A 17,373-nucleotide genomic window follows, 5' to 3' on the forward strand; every position below is an offset into this window, starting at 1 on the left:
TTGATTCTAATACCCCAAACTGTTGTCATGGTTTTTATATTTTTCTGTCAGGGAGCAGGATTTGTCCCGCTGACGCAGGGAAAGACACGAGGGGAACAGAGTGGATGTATTGTGCGTCTGACTGACAGGACAAAGGCACTTACAGATACAGTAGATGTCACTCTCTCTCGGGGGATCTGGTGACAAGAGCAGAGGGATATTAGACGAGCAGAGAGAGGGCAGGGGAGCCGATAAGAATAATCTATTTGAGGTCACTATTTCCCCTGGGAAGAGAGGGGGCTGATGGGAAAAATGTCCCAGTGGTCTGCAGAAGAGTGACATGGGAGAGTCAGCAGAGGGTGACGAGAGAAGTTAAATGTTCCCAGCAGCCTCCTCAGTGTGTGTAAACAAATGTGATTGTTCAGGTGAGCTGATAGTTTGACACCGTGATCATTAGTTATCGCTGAATATTGAACTGAGCTATTAAGTACTGTTTCATTGATCTAGAAATTAAAAAAATAAACTGATTTTATAATCAGAGTTTTTTCTACTTGCTGACTGCTAGATTACTTTTATTAAAAGGAGTTTGGACAAGTCAAGATGATCAGGAAAGTTGGGATCAGTTTGGATAAAGATAAATGTTTTTATCTTTAACTAAAATATTTAAGCACTATTGGATGCATTGCTGTGAAATTCAGAGCAAACATCCATTTACCCCTAACTAATGCTGTGTTGTGATTTGACAGTACTTAAAGTTAGTGTCTTAACCATAATAAAAATATGTTTTTACCATCTTACAGTAAAACAATGATAAGTGAATCTTTTAAGTCGTTAAAATTAAGTGACACTGGGGGACCTGTGGTCTAGTAGTTATTTCTGTGTACCCCACCTTGCTGTCCTATCTATGGAAACTTCTAATTTTAATGTAAGAAAATGAAATGCTTGTTTTTTGTGATTTATTGGCATCATTATATCTGAATTACAAATTGTTTTTATTTGTTTATTTTTCTGAGTTAATACCATCACTATCAAGGAAACATAAAAACAAGCAAAAAGTCAAATCATAATCTCAGAAAAACAGATAAAAACGATTTCCTTGTGTGAATGAAATAAACTTTTACACTCATTTACAATAAGAGCACTAAAGCCCAAAATTAAATCTAACAAAATTATAGTGAACATGAACAATAATAGATTTATCCTCAGTATAGAATTGACCTTTTTTGTCTGTCTGTGGTTGCACTAATAACCAGGTGAAGTTAAATATTTGTCTTTAACAGCAGTGATTTACAGTGCCTAAAAATGTAATGTAAATTTACACTGTTATTTACTTCATAAATCATTCATGGTCAATAAATCGTCAAGAAGAAATGGAAGGAATATGGCACATATAAATCTAACTAAATCAGACCGTCCTCGCAAACTAAGTGAGTGTGCAAGAAGGAGACTAGTGAGAGAGGCCACCAAAAAAGCCAAATTATAGTGACCATGATTGATTTATGAAATAAATTAAAGGGTAAAACATCCAAGGGGTTGAATACTTTTTGTAGGTAAACATGATTTTCACTGCTTCGGGGATTTGAGTGTTCATTAATTAACTTGGAATTTCAGATTAACCAACCTGAAGAGATGACCAGATAAAGCATGGATATTAATGAAAACACACATTAAAAAGGGACTTGTTTATAGAATAATGCAAATGTCAAAACATCCACAAACTAGAGAGAAAAATTTTAAGGTTTTAAAATATGTAAAGTGGTCCCCTACCTCCTTTAACCAAATGTGATAGTCCTTATAATTAAGAGCTTATGAAAATAGATTAATGTACTTGTGTATATTACCTGAGGTAATTTCTTCACATTTTCCTCTCATTCCTGGACAACAGAGGGCAGAGGAATAATCCCATCATTCTCTTGAGGTGTACCAGATGACGTTTATATAGTATTTAATCTGAATTGCTCTTATAACCAGGATTAGCATCATATTTTTCTGGATAATGCCAGTTTGACAGGAGCCACCAGAATTCACACAGAAGATCATAGCAGCTTAAAAACGGGGGATAGCATTTCTATCATTTGCACATGCTAAACTATACTTTTTAAACAATAGCATGTTAGCATTGCATTTTAGCATGTTAGAATGCTGATGCTAACATTAACCTCAAGGCCTGTGGCTGCTGATGAGATTATACAGCCTCTTTCCTGCGTCCTTGTCAGTCCTTCCTTCTGACTTGTCCTCGTGTGACCAAATGCTGAATCCGTCATTGTTTGAAGGAATGTGTTTTTCTTCCTGGAGGAGTTTTGATTCCCTCAGTGCTCCCCCTCCTCACCTGGAGAAAACTCTTTCTAAATCCTTCTTTCTGAGGTCCAGGGAGAGGTCAGGGAGAGATTTCCAGGACTTATCTCACAGAGAGGACTCCCACTTCACTGGCTGCATGTCTCCCTCCTCACCTCCACTTGTCCTCATTTATCCTAAACGTCCTTTCTTTATGTCTCACCCTCTTTTCTCTGCCAGTTTAATCTCTCTTCAGGTCATTGGTTTCACAGCCAAACAGTTGAAGCTGAGACTTTCTTAGGTTGCTGAAAGCCTCTCTCTACATTTAGAGTGTTTGATTGATATGAATAAAACAATTAGGGAAAAATACACAAAGATATGTGAGGAGCATTTTGCAGGTCAGCTTTAGGAAAGTGTAATAATTACAATGGTTTGTAAATGAAGCATATAATTAAATGAAAGGGACATTTCTAGACAGAGATGATACTCAGTTCAAGGAACAACAGAGCATAATCTCAGGCCTGATTGAGAGCTTCCTCTTATTTATGGTAGCTAAGAAGCCTGCCCCACTGTCTGGGCTGATGATGATGAAAATAATTTCTCTGTGCTTCTTTGTTCAGTACCAGCAGGAGATCGCTGTGCTGCAGGAGAAGCTGCGGGCATCAGTGCAGAAGCTGGAGGAGTATGAGGCCCGCCTGAAGGGCCAGGATGAACAGGCCCAGAAGGTTCTGATGGAGTACCAGGCCCGGCTAGAGGAGTCGGAGGAGCGCCTGCGCAGACAGCAGGATGACAAAGACCTCCAGATGAAAAGTATCATCAGCAGGTAAGAAAGAGAAGAAGGAGGAAACAAAGCTTTTGTGTTGAATTTAAACATGAGGTGCCCAAACAGCAGTTCCTCAAGTTTCCACATTTGGCCTTATATTTAAATGGCCAGCTTCATTAGAGATTTAACGTTTCACATTTTTCTAGTAATGTAAGTTGTAAAGGGAGTGACTTTAGTATAACTTTCCTGTTTAAATCATATCAAGGCTTAAAGTTTTTTATCAGTAGGAAAGACTCTCTGAAAGGTGAGTGTTGTTTCCTGTCTCTTAGGTGTCATTTCAGTTAATTCTGTGCCAATAGGCTGTCCAGTGTGCCTATAATTAGCTGTTTTCACAAGCTTTTTTTTAAGTAACTAAGGGAGAAAGTGTTTCTACTACACTTTTTTGGCACCCAGTGCATGGGTGATTCTCTGAAATCTGTTTGGTCTCAGTTTTTATTGCACAAGAATCATTCAGTTTAGCTAAGGTTCATGGGGAAGAAATACATCACAGCATGTTTTTAAGTTCTGTGCAACTTCCTGGTGAAGGCTTGATGCCTTCAAAGTGTATCAGTTACAAGAAAGAAATTAAAATTGCTTGTGCTTTGGAAATTTACTACTCCTCAAATCTCACAAAGTCACAGATTTAGAATAGTCATCGTTTATTGATATATTTGGATTGGGGTGACTTGAGAAATTTCAAATCTTTTAAGCAGGGGGCCACAAAAAGGTTGAGAAACACTGGTCTAGATAATGCAGTTGGAGGTAAACAAAATTCTACCTGTAATTTCCCATATTTCATGCCATCGTTTTGCCACGACCGACTGCCCATGACCTCATTTAATGGATCCATCTATGCAGAGTCCATCACAGCAGCTGGAGACACAAGACTGAGAGAGAATTATAAGTTCACACAGGAACTATGTATAAAGTAAGCACACGTACACAAAAAGGTCACTTGAAGTCAGATTGACGTGCTGAAAGTGGGCTCCTCTGAAAACAGACGGAAAGCAGCACAAGCTATGGAAAAACAAAGATCGACAAGAGAGGGAGCAGTTTGTACCAGAGTCGGTGACACAGTTGGAGTACTGTGCAGAATGTATGCACCTCAGTGAGCTTCAAGCCAAGTGTTGACCAGGACGTTGACCTTAATATGTAAAATTGCAAGGAAGGAAAGAGGCATTATCATGACAAATGGTAGAGCAAGAACCATGAGGTTATGGACTAACAAGCACTTAGTTTCAGCTGTCAAACGAAGGACTTAAGTATATTCAAGTAAAGTGCATTCAGGAAGTATTCAGATGCAGTCTGATGCTACAATAAAAAATATATATATTCTTATTTATTTACACTCAGTATGTCATGATGACAATGTAAAAAAAAACACATTTTAGACATTTTTGCACATTTTTTAAAAATAGAAAACTGAAAAGTCACATTTGCATAAGTAGTTAGACCATTTGGAAAAGCACTTGAAATTAATCTCAGGTTCCTCCCATTTATCTGGATCTTTGCTGAAGTTTCCCAAGAGCACAGTGGCCTCCATAATTCTCATATGGAAGAAGTTTGGCACAACCAGGACCCTTCCAAGAGCTTGTCGCCTGGACAAACTGAGCATTTGGGTGAGAAGGGCATTAGGGTGTACTCACACTAGGCCATCCGTACCGTGCCTGGGCCCGTTTCAGCCTAAAGTCTGGTACCTTTGGCCAGTGTTAGTGCAATAGTTCCGTGCTTTGGCACAGCATGCTTCGCAGCCCCGGCACGCTTTTGTGGCCCCGGTATGGATGGATGAGGTGGGCCTAGGCATGGCACAGATGCAAATGAAGGAGCACAAGCGCGGGAATGTGGCGTAGCATGAAGTAACAAAAAGAGGACCTGCTTCAGAGAGCCCACCAGGCAGCAGCTGCGTGCTAGAGACAGCAGGATCCCAGTCCAGTCCACATTTCTGACCAGTTTCTGGCAAAGTCAGGCTTTAATGACTGTGAGAGGGTTTTTGGTTTGTAAAATAAAGCTTCTTCCCTTGTTTTAGTCACAAACAGCAGCTCACAGGATAACAAACACCTTTCATCCTCCGTGCGTAAAGGAGAGTGCCAAATACGCAGACAAGTGTGTGCAAGGGTTAATCACACAGCTGATTTAACCTCTCTTATTAAAAAATTATAATGTCAAACTATCATCCACTGAAATAACTTACCTCTAATCCTATTTCATGTCACTAAGAAGTGAAAGTGGGATCTTGATCGCTGACGTTTGAACGGGGCATCATTTATTAATCCTGAGGTGTTTTCACCTCCAGCTCTCATCAGATGGTTAAAATTGCTCTCGTCATGGTAAAAAAAGCTTTTAACTGAACATTTAATCCTGCTCTGGACACATGAGAGCTTGTTTGGTGCATCAGGCATCCAGGATTATGCTGAGAAAAGGCACAGTTCGTGGGGCATAAAGGAATGCCAAGGGGATTCAGATAGTATAAGGACACGCAGAGGAATGACTGTAGGTGCTCATACGAGTTAAAAAGTCCGTGTTTCATTCAGCAGAAGTGCTTGGAACTCTGAGCAGGCTCCAGATTATATGCTGTGAGCAATAACTCTTAACTTACTTTGTGTAATGACGTCGGCGCGAGACGTATCCGTGCCCAGGCCTGGATGCGTTGAGCAGTGTGAGTGCGGGCCAAAGGGGGGACAGGGGAGGGGGTCAAATGGGCTTCAGCATGGTTAGAATACGGCATGGTACGGATGGCCTAGTGTGAACACACCCTTAGTAAGAGCGGTGACCAAGAACCTGATGGTCACTCTGACTGAGCTCCAGAGATCCTGTGTGGAAAGGTGACAAAGTTCCAAAAGGACAGCCATCACTGCAGCCCTCCACTGATCTGGGTTTATGGCAGAGTGGCTAGACTGAAGCTATCTTCATTGCAAAACACACGAAAGACCACTTGAAGTTTGCAAAAATCTGCAAATGAAAGACAAACCTTATTTAAAATTCTTTCAAGTTATGAGGATAGGGTACTGAGAGTAGATTAATGAGAATAAAAATTACTTTTTTGACTGTAGCATCAGGCTGCAATATAACTAAATTTAAAAAGAAGGGAAGGGGGTCTGAATACTTTCTGAATGCTCTGTGAATAGTTGGAAGGAAAATGCAGAATGGCATCTATTGTTTGGTATATGAAATAATGGGTCAACCAGAAAAAAATCTAGAAGTAACCACCTGAAAATGTCAAACCCCAGGCTTCAGAGCACCATTCAATAAACCAGGGGGCCACGTCTGTTATCTATGCAGTCAGTGGTTGAATGTGGCTTTTTGCTTCAGTTTTGCTCTCATGATTTTTGTCTTCTCTCCAGGTTAATGTCTGTGGAAGAGGAGCTGAAGAAGGACCACTCTGACATGCAGGCAGTGGTCGACTCCAAACAGAAGATCATCGATGCACAGGTCAGCTTAAACCTGCAAAAATAAAATGACAGACACTTTAGAGATGTTCAGTTTCTGTGAGTGTCATTTGTATGAGCTGCCACTTGTGTCCTCTACTCCAGGAAACAAAGGGTCACTGAAACACAGCGACATGTTTAATTCATAGCTGTCTCAGCTCTGGCGTTGACAAGCTTGAATGGCTGAGCAGTATTTCTCAGCTCACTCCCACTCCCTGTCTCCCTTATAAAACATACATCTACACATTTCTGTTCTGCTTTTCTGTCAACATGGAGCTCTTCTATAATCCATGTGGCTCTTATTTATATAGAACAGAGTTTAAAATCTTTTCAAAGTCCCTGCAGAGGCTTTGAAATCTGGCTGATGATGCTTTGAAAGATCCTTATAAATTAAGCAGAGGATTGTGTGGGCATAACTGTTCCCATGAAGGATTAAACACAGCTGGAGCATTGACTCTGGATTCCATTTGTTCTGCAAAAAAAAAAAAAGTTTAAATGAGATGCAAAGAAACATAAATGTTCATCTTTGGAGATGAGCTTGATTTAAAGCAGAGCTACTTATCTTCAATATGACATTTACACAAACACAGACATGCATACGTGATTAACTGCCATCACGCCTAAACTAATAACACTTTGCATCTGCAAACAGGCGGGCCACAGCGAAGCAATAAGTTGTCTCCCTCTGTAAACAGGTGAAGGGGATGAAATAAAAAGCTCATTATGAAGACGAGGAGAAAAGCATGCTGTCGTGGCTTAGCCATCTTACAACAACACAACCAGCGTCATGCAAGACCCCCCGGAAGAGAGATTAAAGTTCTGCTCTTGTTGTAATTTCCTCCAGAAATGCACAAGCATTACAGTTTCTTCACCTGAATTAACTCAGAGCTGGAAGTGTTCAACAATAAAAAGAAAAACTGAATATAAGCTTTGCTCGGTGGTGTACAAGTTTGCACAGCAGTGGAACAGTTCCCCCCCCTGAGATTTGTAGCATTGAGGTTCATACACACCTTCACATTCTCACACAGAGGTGTGTGGGAACAAATATCCATAGGCAAAAGCAGTTATTTTTTTATTATATAAAAAAAGTGTTAATATAAAGACATTCTCTTTAAGTGAAGAACTCTCTCGTTCCACTAAGTTTTGCTATTTCAGTGTTAAGACACAGTTTCAATTCAGTAGAAGATTCTCACATTGACTGCAGCTTCAGGAACGGTCCAGGGAGACATCCTCTATTAAACTACCTGAGTCATTCACTGTAGCATCATTTAATTCTCTAGTTCATGTCCTTGATTGTCACAACCCTTTTGCTTCCTCCAGTCTTAGTTATGTATGCTTTGTAATACTGCTTTTAAAAATACCCACGGAATTTCTTCCTGTACCAACATGAAAAAATGAGATGAAAAAACACCTGCATAAATGTGTTATGAAAAATTTCTATGTTTTATATAGATAGAACCAAATGTAGCATTTATAACTAAAAGATGTCTTTTTTCCTATCCACCTCATTCCTAGCCCCTACGATTCTTTGCGTGAAATTTGGGCGCAACTTCGGGTTCTTTCTGTCTAAATGGGACTTTGCATAGAAACGTGATGCTAAATGTGATTATTAGAGCAATTTGGAGATTAAAATATGTAAACTTTATCCGAAAGAACTCAAACAGGATAAAATTATTATTACTCTGCCCTCTACTAGAGGACAAAGTCAAAAAACTACCACAGATGACTTAGACAAGCATGTTTAGCTAACTTTATTAGCATTGATCAGTATAACACAATATATTAATATGAGACGATCATCTTCAAAAACATTTCTCTTTTTAGTGGAGCTGCTGAAATTCTTATTTAACCAACTAATACCTCTTAAAATGTGGGAATTCTATAGATAGAACTCTTCTGTTTGGTTAATCTCAAATTTTGTATTAAGAATTAATGATAAATGAATATTGGAAGAATTAAATCCCTGATGCATTTACACAGTCAACAGCATGCTTAAAGGTCACATATGCAAAATACTCTTTTTCAGGCTTTTCTAACAAAAATATGGGCCCCCAGCCTGTCCACAATCCCCCCAAAAATTAGGAAAAAAGTCCATCCCCCCACACCTCTCTTTCTCCAACGTTCCCAGATTTTCCCCTCATGATGTCATGTGGGGAGTTGCCACTGCCCCCAGGTTCAGTTGGCCCTCCTCTTTTGGAAGAAAGTCCCACCCTCCTCTTCTGATCCTCCTCTAGGCTGACAGCTGAAAGCAGGATCAGGGAAGCCCCGTCTATTCAGCCACATCCATTTCCTGAGAGGGCGGGGTCAGGGGCGGAGTCAGACAGCTCAGTAACATTTAAAGCCACAGACAAAGATAAAGCTCATTCTATGCAGGGCTGAAACAGAGGAGTTTTAGACATACAAAAATCAAATACTGAAGTGTTTTTTTCAGCAACAAACTTTACAAGCATGTTTTTGGGTCCTCTGAGACCGATATAAACTTAAACTTAACGCCTTAAAAGGGTAAATTATATGTCCTTTATAACACTTAGTGCCCCAAACAGAGCAACAGATACTGAGCATTACTGAAAATATAATTTGTAACTTTCAGCTAATAAAACCTTTAGCAAGATGTTTTATTGAACAAAAATGAGGCAGTATTTACAACAGCGCATTCTTTCAGAACAGCCGCTGTTGACGCTAAATCCCTTTAGTAAACTCTTTGAACAATCATGTTTTTGATATTATTGTTACATTACCGTACACATATACCGATAGTTCCACCCACATTCGTAGCTACAGTGGACCCTCCAGGAATAAGATCCACCACGCTGCTGCTGCTGACAAAGCTTAATCTCCTCCACCCCAGCCTCCTCCTTTATAGCTTCAAGCTTGTTGCACCCTCATATTCAGATTCATGCTACTATGGATTCACTGTTTTTTAACTCATTTTGTTTTCAGTACGCATTGTCATTAATGTATGTATGTTGATGTTCTGAGGCTTTTGTCTCTAACTGAATGTATGTGTCTGCAGGAGAAGCGCATAGCATCACTGGATGCAGCCAATGCCCGCCTGATGAGTGCTCTGACCCAGCTGAAGGAGCGATACAGCATGCAGACCCGCAACGGCATCTCGCCCACCAACCCCAGCAAACTGCAGATCACTGAAAACGGAGAGTTCAGGAACAGCAGCAATTGTTAAACAGACTGCACGGAGCGTGGAGTGCCTGTACATTTATCACAGAGGGGACGTCTACATACATGCATGAGTGGAAGCATGCCCGGTTTGAAAGACCATGGGGGTGTGCGTGTTTTTAAACAGACCTAGTTTTCTGGACATCAGTGAGGATGACGCTCACCTGAAAGAGGCGGGATTGCAGTGTGACAGACAGATCACTTGAAGATCACCAGACGGCCTTCATTATGAGGGTGACGGTTGAGGGGGAGGCAGGGGGCGGAGCCTGTACATATGAAACTCTCCATCAAACACTTTTCCTGCGGATGTATGCAGTCGCTGTGACATTTCAAGACCCTGCAGACACCTGGGACGAACCACTATATAACCACACACAGTGATACCGCCTGACAAGGTCGCTATAAAAACCCTCCTCTCTCTATTTCTCTAAATCCCTCTCCCTCTTGACGACCAAGTGGACTCACTTAAAAACAATAACACGCATCAAGGATTATCACTTCAGTTGTCCTGAGAGGATTACTTTCTAGTGCTTTATTTGAAAGTCATTGTTTATTAAGAACCAAATAGGAGCAGAAGAAAAAATATTTTTAGTCCAAAACAATCTTTATGTCCTTCGGGTGTGTTCCTAAGTGTCCCTCGGACCCCCTTCTCCCCCCTCCATCCCTATGTAGTGCACTTTGTGAGAAGCTATTGGTACAGAAACGCCTTAAGTGAGGAACACACCTCCACTTTTTCCCCTCTTTCTGCAAAAAATAGATCTAAAAAGGCACAACTTATACTGTGGATTTGTAAAGGATACAAAATTAAATTGTACACACATAAATATATTATGAACATTAAAAAGTAAATTCTATGTGATACTATATTAATGAAATCTAATATAGATATATGCATTTTTTCTTCTATAGAGTATACACACATATCTATATTTGATAATCTCAAATATATAAAAGCAGCCCTTTATTTAGGAGTGAGTTTTATTTTTCTTCTCTTACAATGAAAGACTGTAGTGTGTAGCTTTGCTTTCGAGCCCTGGAGGAGGAGACCACACCGAGCACTGATCAGCACCACGGTCTCCGTCAGAAATCTAAATCAGTGCTCACCACATTTCAAGGTAGAATCAAGCGACTGGCTCTTTAATTTTGGTGCTTTTCATTGCTTTTAGTGTAAAGATGAATCAAACCCAGGTTTCATCTCAACTTGTGGGTGGTCTTCTCTCTCTAGTAGCACAAGAGCTATGAAGAGGCGTGTTTGGATACACACTCATACTATACACTGGACTGGTGGGCCGTTGTAATAATGGCTGCCTCGGTTACAACATTTCCTCTTTCACTGCTTTGTTCATCAGTGGTAATGAAGTATGCTGCATCAAACTGTGATGATATAAACCCCCATGTTATCCCCACTACCCTCTATTTTCCTCTTTGTGTCTTTTTTTACTCCTCACCACCATCTTCGGTTAACATGACCACATGGCAGCCATTTTTTTCAGTCACTCTCAGAATGGGAAGCTAAAATGCTGTTATGATTTTCTTTAGATATATTTTGTGGCTTTTTGCCTGTATCTGGAGAGGATGGGGAATGACATGCAGTAAAGAACGACCCAACAGTTGAGCCACTGGTTCCCCTATTATGTAATTCTGATATATTCCAGGTCGTAAGTCATAATTTAAGAAATGATAGTGTTTTTAGTGCTGAAAGTTATTAAAAATGTATCTCATGAATTATAGACTTTGTGGTTAATATATCACTTATGTCAGTAATTTGAGAGTGACTGCATTACCTGTAGACTTTATTATAGTCTGACTTCAGAGCGTTCATCTGAGACACCATATAACCCAGAAAGGAAGTGCTGTAATTTTCCGCTACAATGTATTTCCAGTTTAAATATTTTTCCAAACATTACAGACTAAGAAAACATTTCATAAATAAAACAGAAAAAGGCCAGATGTCTAATCTTGGATTAAATTAGTAAACACCTGTTATAGAAGTAGATACAAGAATGGTAGCTTGCTGTAGCTATGTTAGCTTTAGCTTTGGCTAAAGCTAACATAGGTACACTAGCTACAGTAGATAATGAACATTACTACATAAGCTGGCTTTACAAACTTGAGCTTAAGGAAATGTAATTAAAGCTGCATAGCTATGTTGCCGACATGTCTACATAGTTTACATAACTGCTTTTTAGCTTAGCTTTAGTTAGCTTAGCTATTTAGCCAATGTACCTAATCTATAGCTAAGTTACCATTAGCAACTCTAGCATTAGCAAGTTGAGCTTTAGAAAATATAGCTAAAGCTAACATCGCTATGCTAGCTACAGCAGCTAATGAACATTACTACGTAAGCTAAGTAACCTTTTCTAACGTGAGCTTAAGCAAATGTAACTAAAGCTACATAGCTATCTCGCCAACTTGTCTACACAGCTTACATAGCTGCTTTTTGAGCTTAGCTTTAGTTACATTAGCTTCTTCACTAATGTAACTAATCTATAGCTAAGTTACCTTTAGCAAGTTAAGCTTTAACAAACATAGCTAAAGCTAACTTGGCTACATAGATGAGGACTATGATGACGTCTTCATCGTTTCCAAACAGGTCTGGCAGTTAAACAGGTTAATGTCATCTTCATCAAGAAGATACGTAGTTTACGTAGCTGATTTGTGAGCTTAGCTTTAGCTATGTTAACTACCTGTCCACTATATCTAAAGCTAAGTTAGCTTTAGCAACTTAAGATTTAGCAAACTTAGCTATGTGGATAACGTAAATATGTAGCTTACATACCTGATTTGTGGGCAAGCTTCATTATCTATGTAGCTTTGTTTATGGCATAACTATGTAACTATATTAGCTATATAGCTATGTTATCTACGTAGCTGAGGCAGCCAACAAAGCTATATAAGCTATGCTTACTGCCTTAGAATGTCTTCATTGAGGGCGAGCTTTTTTCTGTCAGCAGACTTTACTCCGCTTTATTAAATGTTTTGAAATCAGGTTTTTCCCTCTGAGATGTGCGGCGTCTCAGATGAGACAGCTGATGAGCTACCTCTTTTTGTACCTTTAATATGAGTCATGTCTCCAGATTTTCACCTCCAACCTTTTTCAGTTGCGTTACAGTAAAAGAGAATAGTTGGCCAGTAGCCCAAAGTCCTAAACCTTGCTATATCGCAGCACAGCAGTTTGTTTACAACAGCTTTTAGCTTCCCACTCCTGATATCAGAGGAAAACGGCGGCCATGTGAACTGGGTGAGCCCCTTTTTCTTCTGAATGTGAAGATGCTAACTCACAGTTGGTCTTAAAACGGCGTTTGGTCCTACTATCTTCTGGTGTTGCTCTTATTGCTCCATACCACCTCTTCATCTGTATTTTGTATATTTTTTACTTGTTTTCTTACATATAACAGACTGTGTACATTAAGCGTGAGGCTCTGCATGTTTCATCCTTGCTCTAGAGCCAGTGGTAACATCGATATCATAATTAGTTCTCTTTAGTTACCAGTTGGAAGGTGATTGATGACGATGATGGTGATGATGACGATGAATAGCTGGCTGCAGATAGTAAATATATATGATAACTGAGTGTATCAGGAGGCTGGACAGCCCAGGAAAGTGTAAATAAAATGCTCACACTATTTTTACCTAATGTTAACAGAGCTTTTTGTAAATGTATCTTGTGCTCAGACTCTGCTGTATCATTATGAATATTGTAAATACAAAATAGCTGTCGGTCATCTGTCCTCATTGGGTAGAACTATACAACTAAATTAACCGTCAGTGTTCTCCCTGTTCTAGCTATTGCTTTTGTATTTTAGAGTGTAATATCACTAGCCAAAAAAAACTGACTAAGTAGGAGTTTGACTCTTGGGAAGTCTTGGAGGATGCCTCCTTGGTTTCACACCAAGCCGAGTCCAGTCTCGATGAGATTAACAAGCACAATCCTGTATTTCTCATCAGTCTAGCTCTATGCACTTTTGTGTTCAGTGGTTGGTGTTTAAATGAAGCTTTCTTTTGTTCAGCACAGCACCTGGTCCAGGTGTTTGAAAAACACGGCAATGTCAAAAAGTAAAGAAAGGGATTTTTTAGTAAGACTTATTCACAAACCTTCATAAATTTAAGTTTGTGCTTTTTTATTTCCTTTGGCATCTTGTCAGAAACTATTCTCTACAGCTGCAGGTTATAAAGTGAGACTGAGTTACTTTTAACAAATTAAGTTTATCCTCTTACAAACTGATAGATCTCTCTGCAGCTAAAGAGTTACACTGCTGGTAAGCGGCTTCAGTGCTTCTCAGTCTGTTTTGGGATGTGGCTTTTGGTAGTCAACATTAGTCTGCTGATAATTCTAAATTATAGTCAGTTTGGCTTTAAGCTGCAAGTAAATGATTCCATCCTCAGACTTCCATCCTCAGACTGGTGACTAAAATCAGTTAATGTGGCTATTTTTCTCCCCCAACAGCCTTCAGGTAGCTTAAACTCAGTCCCATTTCAAATTTTCACCCCTACCCCTTGTTTTCAAGTGCCCCATGACCTTTGGAAAAGCGTGACAAGGGATGGTGGCGAAATATCCCCCCTACAAAATGGGACAATCCCGAAGGCATTCATAGGTCATCAATAGTCATTAATAGGATTTACATATCTATAAACAACATTACAGTACCTGGAAGTTTCCAATATGCTGTCATCCTTGATTTTTTTGCTGATTGATCGATTGATTCGCAAGGTATTCTGGGAGATTTCCAAATTCACTTGGTTTAGACTGTACTGATGGGTTGATTTTAAAGGTTGATGTACCACTAGCACTTCACCCTATCCTTATATGCCAGCGAGAAATGGATTACCTTACCCCTAGATGTCAACGTGAATTGGGACTGAGCTTTTGTCTATTTTTACTGGTTTTGTTGCAAACACTATGAAAAAAACTTAGCCTTTTTTTGTTTTGTTTTGTTCGCAAAGACTGTAATTTAAATGCTAACCTGTGATTTAGCGTTAATGCTAGTAGAAGAGGCAGACACTGACCTCTAGAGAATTCTGGAGCTCTGCAGGATCCCACCTGCACTCATCCAGCTGATGTCTGCCCTATATTGTGGTACAGAGAGTGCTGTGAAATGTTGTGGCTCCACCTCTGACTTCTTCCCAGTTGAGGAAGCTGAAATGTTGAAAATGCACATCTCCTGGGCCAAAACAAAGATCCAGGCATTTGAGGATGCCTTGGATGCTGCCATCAAAACCAGGAATGGTGAGAGTTGGAAGTCGTTGAGCAGTTCACCTACCTAAGCAGTGTAATCCATCAATCCATTGACTGTGAGGCTGAGATCAACCAGATATTTGGACTTGTGCATGGGGCGATGGTTTTGCTGAGCAAGATAGTGTGGCGTTCCAGGTGTCTGAGCATGCAGACGAAGGTTAGAGTCTCTTATTCCTTAGTCCTTCCAGTCTTACTATACTCTTGTGAGGCCTGGATGCTGGCCAGAGGCACCGACTGGACTCCTTTGTGACATCTTTTTGGGTATCATTGGCAAGACCGTGGGTCAGGGTCAGCTGCTTTATGCCATGTGGAGGGAGTAGAAGATGCCTGCAGACACAGGCATGGGCTTAGTGCAGGCCTGGAGGATGGCCGTCAGGAAGTCAGACCAGTGTAGGACCAAGGTTCATGCAGCAAATTGCCTAACCATGCATAACATCATTAAAAGCATTGGTTCTCCCAGTACCTTCTGATGGCTAATGCTAGCTGATTTTAGATATAATTGCCAGTAAAAGCACTGTATCAGCTTTTTGAGTCTTCGCCCTTAAAACTATCCTTAAGCGAAACACAAAGGTGTTTAGCTAAAATGTGCTTTAGGGGTGTCAGTTTTTCAACTAAAGTTTCTCAGTCTCACTTTATTCTGTCACGTAGATGGCAGTTATAATATTTTATATAAAAATGCCATTTAATATTTTTTAAATACACTCTAATGATCAGTTTGATCCCTTCAGTGTTCCCATCTTTCTTTTTGGTGTTTTTATTTTTGAGTCACTCCTCACATTTCAGCCAGGCCGACAAAAGATCAATCAAAATATAAAGCTATAAATAAAGTAAAAGATGTTGTATGTTTTCTATTATCTTGTAGAAAATACTTTTGTAAGTATGTTGAAAGTATAAAGTATTTGCTGGATTCTGCTTCCTTTGACAACAGTGACAAAACAATAATGTACAGAGGAAAATTGTGTTGACAAAATGTGGCTGTGCAATTTATGTACATTTGCAACTAGACCTATTAAAGTTTTATTTAGCTATTTTAAAATCTCACCCCTGTGTCATGTCTCTTGCAGCCTCGCTCGGATCGTTCCCGGTGACGCTTTGTTATCATGAAATGTAAATGAAGCATCATGACTCACATGTTCATTAAGCACTCAGGCAGGCCTGGATAGTTGACGAGCAGCTCGGGAGAACATATGCTCAGACGTGAGGTCCAAAGGCGGAGAGGAGGGTGTGATGGAGGGACGTGACAGCCTTGGTTTGAGCAGTGCCTTCTTCTCAGAGAGCCTGACCTACATACTGCCTGATTGTTATTCACAACAGTGGGTAGAAGAAAGCCTGAAATGGCCTGAACAACAAGAATGGAGTGGATTTTGTAGCAAGAATGCCTCTGAAAGCTTTCTGAAGCTAATTTTCTTCTAAACACATTCTGCTTCTAAGTATAGCTTCAAAGGACAAAGACATGCAGCCTGAAACTCTTCAGTATGATTACAACACAATATGTTATCGAATGTGGACAGTAGACCTCATTAACAGCGCATCCTCTTCATGTGTTTTTAAAGAGACCCTCCTATGGTGTTAATTGATCCCTGTGAGGCGCGCTTGTTTCGTTGTCTAGGCTCCCCAGGGATGGAGGCATGCGTTCAGGACATCAGGCTAATAAAACAAGCTACTGACGAGTATGGAAGGCAAGAAGACATAGCCTCATAATTACACCACTTGCTGACTGTGAGGGTGTCTCTGCCAAGCGCAGCGCAACAAAAAAGTTACCAAAATAGGACAAGTAATGGCAAAAATTGGTTTCAAATGGCTAAAAGAAGTGGCAAAAATGGCTGATAAGTGGCTATATAATCGCAAAAATGTGCAAAAAGTTGCAAAAATGTGGTCAAATATGGATTCACAGTGGGTAATATGGGTGAAAGTTGCAAAAATGGGCTGTGACTGGAAAGAAAACCCAGCAAATGGGTTAAAAGTGGCAAAACAGGGCCAAAAAAAGTTAGAGTGGAAAATATGGACAATTATTGCCCATAAAGTGTCAAAATCTGGTTCAAAGTGGCCAAAACAGGTAACAAAGGGCTATACAGTGGCAAAAATGGGGGGGGGGGGGGGGCAAATATGGGCAACAAGTTGCCATAAAGTTGCAAAAACTGGTAAAGTGCCAAAAAGAAGTTGTAAAAATAGGAGAGAAGCAGCAAAAATGGATTAAAAGTGGCAAAACAAAGTGGTTTAATTGGGTGCTTAAAAAAGTGGAGAAAATAGACAGAAGTGGCAAAAAAGCAAAATGGATTAAATATGGCAAAAAAAGTAGAAAAAATTGAGAAAAAGGTTTAAAAAGAAGCACAAAACAAAATGTTAACATCAGAGTCTAATAATAGATTCACACACTTTTCTGCTCAAAAATGAGGGAACTATTAGCCAGGGCAACAGGTTACACCAACGCTACCTGTCCAGCATCCATCCATTTACATCATCAACAAAACGCTACTGGGGAG

General features: G+C 39.9%; 1 protein-coding gene across 9 annotated transcripts in view; it reads left to right on the forward strand.

Annotated features, from left to right (window-relative positions):
• The window catches only part of dab2ipb (DAB2 interacting protein b), a 224,885-nt gene extending 208,954 nt beyond the window's left edge, over positions 1–15,931 (forward strand). For all 9 annotated transcript variants that reach the window (XM_041811069.1, XM_041811067.1, XM_041811066.1 and 6 more), the window contains 3 exons: positions 2,874–3,076; positions 6,397–6,484; positions 9,494–15,931. In XM_041811069.1, coding sequence (XP_041667003.1) covers positions 2,874–3,076; positions 6,397–6,484; positions 9,494–9,661 — 459 coding nt within the window. In that variant the 3' untranslated portion in view covers positions 9,662–15,931. The remainder of the gene's footprint in view (positions 1–2,873; positions 3,077–6,396; positions 6,485–9,493) is intronic.
• The last annotated feature ends 1,442 nt before the right edge of the window (positions 15,932–17,373 follow it).

The sequence above is a fragment of the Cheilinus undulatus genome, linkage group 17 (assembly GCF_018320785.1).
Source record: "Cheilinus undulatus linkage group 17, ASM1832078v1, whole genome shotgun sequence".
NCBI classification, from domain to species: Eukaryota; Metazoa; Chordata; class Actinopteri; order Labriformes; family Labridae; genus Cheilinus; species Cheilinus undulatus.